Here is an 11,006-nt window from a genome sequence, read left to right as displayed (position 1 = left end):
GTGAGCGTGTAAACATCTACTATCTAAGCTCATATATAAGTATAATATATTAAATATATTAAATAACATGTACAGTATACACATATACAAATACATATATATATATATATATATATATATATATATATATATATATATATATATATATATATATATATATATATATATATATATATATATATATATATATATATATATATATATATATATATATATATATATATATATATATATATATATATATATATATATATATATATATATATATATATATATATATACATATATGTGTGTACATATTTGTATGTTCATACATATTTAAATATATTTGTCTACAACACCAATAGGCTATTTAGCGTTCATTGTTTTAAAAAAAGCAAAAAACTATATATATATATATATATATATATTCAGCATATATACATACGTATGTATAATATGTGAAGATGTAAAAGATATAGAAAGCCAATTAATCGTTCAACACAGATGCATAAAATGCGCTGTTAATAAAAATAATGAAACATATAACGACAATAATAATAATAATAATAATAATAATAATAATGATAATAATAATAATGAAAATAATAATAATGATAATAATAATAACAATAATATTTGTTATTTACTTTAAGCAAAATAGAACAGAGAAGCTTCTTTCGTTATTCCTATACCATTTTCGGTGTTCGAATTGGTGACACAGTATATAAATATATATATATTGTGTCTCTACAATGTTAATTTTTTGTTAAAATTGCAAAGATACGGTTCTACCATGCTTAAATGTTCTATCATGTTTAAATAAAAAACAATTTTGGTTTTGAACTCAAGAAACTTGACAATGATTTACGATCTACCGTTAGAAAACTTGAAAAATTAAACAAGAAGCTAACTAACGCGGAACATGCTGTGATTCCCATCAACAATTGCATTTTTAACAGTCTTAATCCAATAAATAAATATGTGTACATACATACATATAGTTTAATATACATATACCAACATGCTTATGGTAAATTATAACCACGTAATGTATAGAACGACGATGATGATAATGATGATGATGACGATGATGATAATGATGATGATGACGATGATGATAATGATGACGATGATAATAACGGAGATCTCATCAACTTATTATACTCTCTCATCGTCATCTTTTCTACAAATCATATACATTATATATTATTACTAGCCTAAAACATACCTAATAACATCATATATAAATATGTATGTGTGTGTGTGTGCGTGTGTGTGTGTGTGTGGTGTGTGCGTGTGTGTATACACATATACATAAATTACACATATATGCATATATTATATGAAGCATAGCTAAGAACGTATTCAAGAAAATTTTTATAATAAATTTTAATTAAAAATAAATAGAAGGTCATTAAAGAATTAATTAATTTTATTAATGAAATAGTTTATAATAATTTAAAAAGATTATTCATTTGATATACAATGTGTTTGTATATAGATGTGCATATAAAACATTTTTGTATCAATGCTTGCTCGTATGCTGTTCAATTTTCTTGCATAATACATCTATGTATGTTTGGTATTTGTATGTATGTTTGGTTTTTGTATGTTTTTTTGGTATTTGTTTGTGTGTTGGTTTGTATCTATGTGTATGTTTTTTCATTTTTTGATGTATTTTGTATTTATATGAGTGTTATTGTATTTCTTCTTTCAAATATGCTCTCGGCGAACATACACACAGTCATGTCATTCTATCTTTCACTCATTTATTCATTCATTTTTTTTATTCAATCATTCATACTTCTATTCACCCATCCATCCATTCATTCTTTCATTCATTCGTCGTTCAGTTTCAGTTGCAATCTGTTCTTTCGGGCCGGCGAGCACTTGCCGCAGTGACCCCCACAACGACCTTGAACTCTCTGACCTTCCTGCAGATTTTTTGTGATAATTATATTATATTATTAAGTCCTCATTTGGGCTTATTATATCGTAATTATGAAACCTCCTCCTCATCATCATCATCATCACCATCATCCTCATCATCATCATCACCACATCATCATCATTATCATCACCACATCATCATCGTTATCATAACTCACGGCGTTTCTCTGGACGTCAATGAACACATGACTTCCAGACGCTGTCCAATCTTCATAGGGTGCCACGTGGAACCTCGTTCCTACTAGGTTCACTGAAAAAGTACCCTATGTGTGTGTGTGTGTGTGTGTGTGTGTGTGTGCGTGTGTATAAGTATATATTAGAGATGTACAGATGTACAGATCCACCATTTGCAAGGTACCAAAAAACACAAAAATTATTTTTTCTAGAATGGAAACCAAGCTTTTAAAGAAACAGTATGAGCAAGCCATTCAAGTGTATCCAACTATCTCTTGTTCAAACTCAAATGTTTTAACAGTTATAAAAGCCAAAACAAATTTTCTTTTGATAATATTCAACAATTATTGTTCGAAAAATCTAAAAATTGTAATAGTTTTTAAACGCAAATTTTGCGGCAATGAATATGCAACAATAATGATGAAAGTAGTAGCAGTAGTGGTTATAGTAGTTGCAGAGTAGCAGTAGTAGTAGTAGCAACAGCAGCTGCAGTAGTAGTAGTAACAACCGCAGCTGCAGTAGTAGTAGTAATAACAGTGGTAACTTTAATTATTACAGACTTGGGCACAGTTGTTGGATTTGCTATAACAGTCGCCAGCTGTCGCATACGGGATTGATTTCAAGCCACTCGTTGTGGCGAATGTAAAGTCGTTTGCTGTGGTCGTGTTTGTGGTTTTTAATTAAATATTAAATAATTAATTAAATAATTGACCAATTAATTATTAATAACACACTCACTAATAACTTGCAGACTGGAAATGTTCAATCTCAATTTTGTGAACTTTGTCAGTCCTGATTGCTGATAGGCTGTCGGGAGTAAGCAATCAGAACAGCCGGCCAATGAGCGATTGCCATTTCGAGGGCATGCGCCGGGATTGGTCAATCGATCGGGGAAGATTTCTGAAAAGTTTTCTTCCGGATTTCCGCTAAGTGAGATGAATTCTTTGGGATTGTCAGTATTCATATCGTGGCAGTAGATCTGGGAGAAGTAGTAGTAGTAGTAGTGATGATGATAATGATAATGAAGAGGATGGCGATGATAAAGGTGATTCAAATGATAATGGTGAAAGAAAAGCCCCATAAGGCAAAAACAAAACCATAATTGCAGAACAAAAAGACAAACCAATAAAAACGTAAGCCATCAAACATTTTAGCCAGCAAACAAAGAACATACAACATAAACACACACACGCGCGCGCACACACACACACACACACACGCACGCACACACACACACACACACAGACATACATAAACTAGCGTCTGGCCTACGGAAATGACGTAATCGTCATCAATTCTTGATAGCGAGTTTGTCTTTAAATGGGAACAAGATGTAGAGTAACCTGGATGGTGATGAAGATGATGATGAAGATGGTGATGACGATGGGGATTGTAAGGATGACGATGGTGATAATGATGACTACAAGGATAAAAATGATGATGATGACGACGATAATAATGACGAAGATGACGACGGTTTTGATAATGACGACGATGATGATAATGTGTCACAATTGAAACCACCACCATCATCATTATCCTCACCATCATCACCATCATCGCCATCATCACCACCATCACCACCATCATCATCACCACCATCACCATCGTCATCACTAACAGTGGGGCATGAAGCAGGGCTTATTGATATCAGGGGGACTGAGTCTGTTACAATGTTCTGAGGTGACCCGCACCTCCCTACTGTCCACGCAGTAGACGCGCCTCTGCTGGCTGCCCGAGCCACAGGTCACGGAACACTGGTGATGGCAAAGTGGGGATAAAGATGAAGATGAGGAAGATGACGATAGAGACGACGATTATGAAGATGATGGTGATGGAGATGATGATTATAAAGATAATGGTGATGGAGATGTTGTGAAGATGAGATCACCATGTTATGAAGATGATGGTGATAGTGGTGATGATGATGATGATGGTGATGATGGCGATAATGATGGTGATGATGATGGTGATAGAGATGAGGATTATAAAAAGGAAAATAATGTTGACAGTGAGAATTATGATACGGACAATAAGACAATGATAATCACCCAGCACTATATAAGCAGTTTATAACATTAACAAAACCACTTCAAAAGATTTGTTAGAAGGACGATGACGCAGACGATGACGCAGACGAAAACGCAGACGAAAACGCAGACGATGATGACGTAAAAGAATATTTGTTAATACTAAAAAAAACCCGCAAGAGCAAATCGCAAACCTCCCTCCAGTCTTCAGCCTTCCAGTGATAATTCTTCCCATCGTTGCAGACCCTGTTCATGCAGGTGCGTTCCATACGGGGTCTCAGTTGTGGGTCGCAGTAGGTAATGTTGTGGTGGCCCTGGATGAGCCAGCCCTCGATGGTCACTGCCCTACAGGAAATGGTTCGTTTCTGTACCCCAGGACCGCACGACGTTGAGCACTGTAAGGTTGTTAGTGATGATGATGACGATGATGATGATGGTGACGATGACGATGATGGTGGTCACGACAATGATGGTGACGTTGCAGTTGCGCTAATGTTAGAGAACACCAAACCAGGAAGTGCTAAAGTAAAATGAAGAAAAGAATAGTACTCGTTTGGTCTCATCAGTAGCCCAACCCCTGTCAGGACAGTATCGCAGTTTTTTCCTGATATAGCCCCAAAGAATCACTTTGTTAGTTCGTGGTGGTTTTATGTCCCGATTGTTAGTTTTAATCGTCCGGATTTACGATACGACCGTGATGGCGATGATAGTTACGTCTGAACAAATCAACAGAAAATTTTAAAAATAAACCAGACCTGCGTCCAGTCGCTAGCGAACCAGACGTACGGGCAGACCTTCTCACTGCACTCCCTCCTCTCGTCAGGCATTTCGGCGTGCGTGCACTCTTCAATGCTCAACTGTTTGTTGCTAGAGCGCTCTACGCACCTCACTGATCGCGATTGGAAGCCTTTGTTGCAAGTTTTCGAGCACTGCATGTGCGTGTGTTTGTGTGTGTGAGTTGGCGTTGAGTGGTGTGTGTGTGTGTGTGTGTGTGAGTGTGTGTGACAACATCGAAATTAACAGGAAGACGACAAAAAAGCAATAACTGCAACCACGGCAGCCACAGAAAACCACAGCCACACAAACCACAACTCCACAAACCTGCGACCACTTGCCAACGACCCATCTAACTGAACTACAGAACGGATTGCCTTTACATTCGCGCGAATTTTTTGGTTTTCTCGCGTGTTTGCAAAGTCGGCTGTTTACCGTTTCGTTCGTCGACACGTGTGAACATTTTATTTGTCGCGTTTGTTCACCTTTGCCGCAAGTCGTTGAACACTGGTTGTGTATGTGAACGTGTGCGTGTGTGTTTGTGCGCGTGTGTTTGTTGTGTGTTTGTTTGTCTAAATGTATGAATAAATGAATGAATGAATGAATGAATGAATGAATGAATGAATGAATGAATGAATGAATGAATGAATGAATGAATGAATGAATGAATGAATGAATGAATGAATGAATGAATGAATGAATGAATGAATGAATGAATGAATGAATGAATGAATGAATGAATGAATGAATGAATGAATGAATGAATGAATGAATGAATGAGAGTTTGAGAATTTCTTATTTCCAACACCACCAATCATCAACCAATCACATTCAACCTTGCTCCAAGCTGAGGTCCTCCAAAGATAACAACTCGGTTTCTTACAAATTTTGTACACTTCCGGTTTATCCTTCCGGCACTTTCCTTCCTCTTCCTCTCCTGTCTCCTCGTTCAGGCACGTGACATTCCGCGTTTTCACTCCGTTGCCACACGTCACTGAACACTGGATAAGTGATCGTCCATTTAGTTTGTTAATGAATGAGCGAATGAACGAATGAAAGAATGGAAGAATGAATGAACAAATGAATGAATGAATGGCTGCTGATTGATTGAATGACGTGCAATTATTAAATGAATAAACAAATGTACGGGTGACAGAGTAAAACTAAATCGAAGCGAGTAATTCAATAAATTAATTAAAAGAATGAACGATCGAATGAACAAACAAACAAACGAGCGAATGAACACACGAACAAATGAATAAACGAACGAACGAACGAACGAATAAATGAACGACATGAGCGAATGAATTCGATCAAACAAACTACTAAAAACAGCCAATGGTGCTAAAGAAATATGGTATTTCCTTTTCAAGCAATCAATTGAAATAAAAAATTTGTGGTCACATGTATAAGCCATTTTGCATAAACTCTCTACATACCAAACGAGTACCAACTCAACCATTCAACGTTAACATGAACAATGATTAAAATCAAAAAATTCACGATAAAAAATGATTTTATCAAAAATAAGCCGCAAAAATGGGCAAACTTTAAAATCATTTTTATGATTAAACCGTGTAAAATCATTTTTTTCCATAATTTTCAACTCTTTGAGGGACTTGTTTTACTGCAAAACATACATAAGAGCACATTTTATGTATGCAAAAACATAAATTGTATCACTAATATACAAATGAAATACACAAAATAAGATGCAGATTAACAAACAAGACGAATATACTTCGTTACAACTAAGCTTTCATATTGTAAGAGGAATAAAAATGAAAGAAAAACTCTGTTAAATCGAAGATTTTCACAATTTAGAGTTCATTATAACAGGATGTTTGTTATAAAGGGGTATAATCTGTTATAATAAACCTTTGTGGAAAAGCTATGTATGTTTATACATAGATTACATCGCGAATATATTATATTACAATTACAATATACAATAAAACAGTATTATCATTGACAGAACTTTCCTTGGAAGACATGATACATATGAAGATGCTAAATATGATGATGAAGATGAAGATGATGATGACGTTGTTGCTACTGATTATGATGGCGATGATGATAATGATGATGATTTGCCACCAATGATTACGGTGTTGTATGTAATGGTAGTGATCCTGCTGTGTCTGACGACGATGACGACGATGAAGCTACCGTTGATGATGATGATGATGATGATGGCTATGATGATGATGTGTATAAAATGATTGCGATGATAAAAAGTGACTACAACAACATGAACAACAACAACTACTTCTACTACTACTACAACAATTTTCAACTAACAGGACAAAGTTAGTAAAAAAATATCATTTTTTATTGGTTAGTAAACAGCAGAAATAGATTTCGTACCATACTATCTACTCTACTAAGCCGGGAATACATCTACAACAACATCAACAACAACAACATCATCCACAACATCATCCACAACAACAACAACAACAACATCCACAACAACAACAACAACATCATCAACAACAACAACATCAGTAACAACATCATCAACAACAACATCAGTAACAACATCAACAACTACTTCAACAACACATCAAAGTATTTGAAGAATTGCAACAACAAACTAAAAGTGAACTCACAAACAAATCATTATCACACATGTGAACCGCGTTTAAACATCGTTAAACAACGAAAAACATGTTATAAACCAGGTTGGGCACATACATGTTTTAGACTCCCACTAAATAGCTGCTATCATAAGCTCCAAATAACGTTTATTTTGTCACTAATTTTATAAAAATTCATTAACAAACAGTATAAAAAAAAACATCAACAACATTATTACTACTACATCAACTTCTACAACATGCAGAACCAAAACAACAACATCAACGACAACAACAACAACAACAACTATGGGCAATTACGTCAACAACAAACCACAACAACATCTTATTATTACCAAATCATTGTTATCGTCGTCGTCATCATCATCATCAGATGACGACGACGATGACGTCATTGATGACGTGCTATTGATTAGCATTGCGTCATTTGAAGCAGTCATTTGCAAGTATTGTTCGGGTTTTCTATAATTATCCTACAATTTTTCGTAATAAAAATAAAATTTTTTGTATAATATTCTAACACATATATTTAATTAATTAACTAATTAATTATAATCGTTATAAATGATAATAATAAATATTTAGATTAATATTAAAATAAATTCACAGTAAATTGAACTAAATTATATATTACGAATGAGTGAAAATAGGTTAGTGGCCGAAATTTTTACCCTTAAAGAAATGAACTTTCATTAATAATACTAAACTTAAATTGATGACGATGACAATGATGATGATGATGAGGAGGAGGAGGGTGATGATGATGAAGTGATGATGATGATGATGACGACGACGATGTACTTATTTTTTTGAAATCAACTACTCTACAAACACCAATTCTTAAATTAACATCACCTACCTTCGAGCATTCCTAAGCACCATACCACCGCCACTACCATCATCATTATCATCATCATCATTATCATAACTATCGTCATCAACCCATCATCATCATCACCATCATCACCATTATCATCACCATCAAAATCATCATTATTGACATAATCATCATCATCATCACTATCGTCATCATCAGCACCATACAATGACCCCACCTCCCCCTTACCTGTGACCATGGCTGTTTAAACCACCTGGGCCTTCCACGGGCCCTACTTCTCGGCCCAGCGACAGCAGACGGATGTCTCCTATCGCCCCCTTCGTTAATACCCCCACCACCATCTCTTTCAACGAACAGCAGACGACTGAAATCATGACCAGTTGGTGGGCATTCGGGCAGTATGCACTGCTGCACGGTTATGCTGGCCGGGCTGGGTGGGCAGTAATGAGAAGACGCTATTGTCCCATTTATGAATTGGCAGTAACGAACGCGGCGTTGGGTGACACCAGGACCGCACGTGGCTTCACACTGTGATCGGTCGGAGATGATTATCATGATGGTGGCAACAACAGTAAAAACAATAATAACAATAATAATAATATTTTTGAGAATAAAAATAACAATTTGAGGCATCGCCAAACACCAACCGGCCCCCAATCGCCGTAGACCCACTGCGGGCATGGAATCTCGTTGCACGATTGGATGTCGAGTGGCTTGGGGGATGAACTACAGTACTCGTCGTCGTATGATTGGTTGAGAGGATCGACGCAGAACACGTGACGCTGTTGTATGCCACTGCCACACGTCAGCGAGCACTGTGATTGGACGAGTAATGGTTTTGAAAAATGAATAGTTTGGTTTGTGGCAATTTAAAAATGAATTTTTTGACAAATTGTTTTGAGTAAATTAAAATAAATTTAAAATATATTAAAAATTTTGTGTCGAAATAGAAAAAATTCAATCTAAAATCTCGAAATACCTGACTCCATTCTCCAGGAATCCATATATAAGGGTTGCCAGCTGATATCAGACTGGGCCAGACATCCTGATTCATAATGTTTTTGTTGTTGCTGTTTGTTGAACACTGAATCAGCCGACAGGATTGTTCGCTGGGAGGTTTCAAGAGGGGATCACACTGATCATCGGCACCGACCACTTGTTCGTCGTCCGGGCTGATAATCACGCAGGCGACGTAGCGACTTTCTTGGCCCTCGCCACACGTCTGCGAGCACTGTGTGGACGTGTTGGGAGATTGATTAGTAAGTTAATTGGTTGATTGATTTGTTGATTGATTTGTTGATTGAATGAATGAATGAATGATTAATTAATTAATTGATTAATTAATTGACTGGTTGATTGATTTGTTGGTTAACTACAACCAAACACTAAAGAGCAAACCTCACTCCAGGCGCCAAATCTCCATTCGCCGCAGTAGACGCCAGTGTGGCAGCTTTCCACGGCGGCCGGCATTTCAAGATGTGCACATTTGTCTTCCGTCTCTATACTTCCCTGCGTGTCCCGGCAACTTACGTATCGTTTTTTTGTCCCATTCCCACAGCTTACGGAGCACTGTGTCCAGGATTGGGATGTAGGAGTTGTTGTTTTTTGTGGAGTTGTTGTTTTTTGTTTGTTTTTTTTTGATGTGACCACATTAATTTGATGTCTTTCAAGCATTCAAATTTCTTCAGTAAGTAGTACCGTCACAATCATGTCTCAACTTGGAATGCAAACGATGTACCCTTACTTTCAAATATCATTCATATAGGTACCGGTATTAGCAAGTTATATTACAGATCAATTAAAACCGATATTCTCTAGCATCGAAATTCGTTCCGGCAATAACGGTATTGTTACATCCCTAGCCACAAAATACCGAATAAACACGGTCAAACAAACAACACAGACCTGCGTCCAAGTACCGGTTCTCCAGGATTTGGGCAAATTTTTATCCGTAGGGGGTGCCTCAACGGGGTAGGGATAAGATGGAGGGGGCGTGTAATGCCTGTGTCTGTTTTGTGGACTGTGTTGCGACGATTGTGGCTTCCATTTGTTGTGGTTGCCGGCTACTAAAATTCTTCTGTGGTTCATAGTTTCGCAAAGTTTCGCTGAACAGCTGAACGAGGTATGGTTGTCAAAATATAAAATAAACTACACTACAGAGAGAAATACATGGAAATTTATATCTCTCGCAGGCACGCACAGACACACACAGATACACAGACACACACAGACACACACACATACACACACAGACACACACACACCGATCATAATGAACAGGTTTAGTAGCAGCGTTGCAGAGGCTTTCGTCCACAACTTCATTGTTTTTGTTGCGGCACGTGATCGATCGAGACTTCCCGCCATATCCACATGAGGCTGAACACTGAGATGATGATGATGAGGAGGAGAATAAAGATAACGTAACGATGACGATGAAAATGATGATGATGACGGAGATGACGTAACAATAATGAGGACGATGATGTAAATGACATGTCATAATGAACTATATTTCCAATGATGAACTAAACGAATGGCGATGGTAAAATGACGTCACTCACAGCACTCCACTGACTGGCTGTCCACTGAGGGCACGGTTCACTGACGCACTTTTCAAAATCTTGCGGTTTGACCTTAGGGTCACAGACCCTGCCGCCC

General features: G+C 36.7%; 1 protein-coding gene across 1 annotated transcript in view; it reads right to left on the bottom strand.

Moving 5' to 3' along the window:
* Nucleotides 1–1,820: 1,820 nt before the first annotated feature.
* The window catches only part of HELRODRAFT_163212 (hypothetical protein), a gene marked incomplete at both ends in the record, with an annotated part of 16,712 nt that continues 7,526 nt past the window's right edge, over nucleotides 1,821–11,006 (bottom strand). Inside the window, 13 exons of the mRNA XM_009027154.1 lie at nucleotides 1,821–1,916; nucleotides 2,667–2,761; nucleotides 2,845–3,085; nucleotides 3,379–3,449; nucleotides 3,728–3,863; nucleotides 4,331–4,531; nucleotides 4,892–5,065; nucleotides 5,238–5,417; nucleotides 8,577–8,876; nucleotides 8,996–9,163; nucleotides 9,328–9,579; nucleotides 9,747–9,917; nucleotides 10,254–10,461. Of these exons, the coding sequence (XP_009025402.1) occupies nucleotides 1,821–1,916; nucleotides 2,667–2,761; nucleotides 2,845–3,085; nucleotides 3,379–3,449; nucleotides 3,728–3,863; nucleotides 4,331–4,531; nucleotides 4,892–5,065; nucleotides 5,238–5,417; nucleotides 8,577–8,876; nucleotides 8,996–9,163; nucleotides 9,328–9,579; nucleotides 9,747–9,917; nucleotides 10,254–10,461 (2,293 nt within the window). The remainder of the gene's footprint in view (nucleotides 1,917–2,666; nucleotides 2,762–2,844; nucleotides 3,086–3,378; nucleotides 3,450–3,727; nucleotides 3,864–4,330; nucleotides 4,532–4,891; nucleotides 5,066–5,237; nucleotides 5,418–8,576; nucleotides 8,877–8,995; nucleotides 9,164–9,327; nucleotides 9,580–9,746; nucleotides 9,918–10,253; nucleotides 10,462–11,006) is intronic.

The sequence above is a fragment of the Helobdella robusta genome (genome assembly GCF_000326865.2).
Source record: "Helobdella robusta unplaced genomic scaffold HELROscaffold_5, whole genome shotgun sequence".
NCBI classification, from domain to species: Eukaryota; Metazoa; Annelida; class Clitellata; order Rhynchobdellida; family Glossiphoniidae; genus Helobdella; species Helobdella robusta.
Note: the sequence above shows the minus strand (reverse complement) of the source record. Positions and strands in the feature narration are given on the sequence as shown.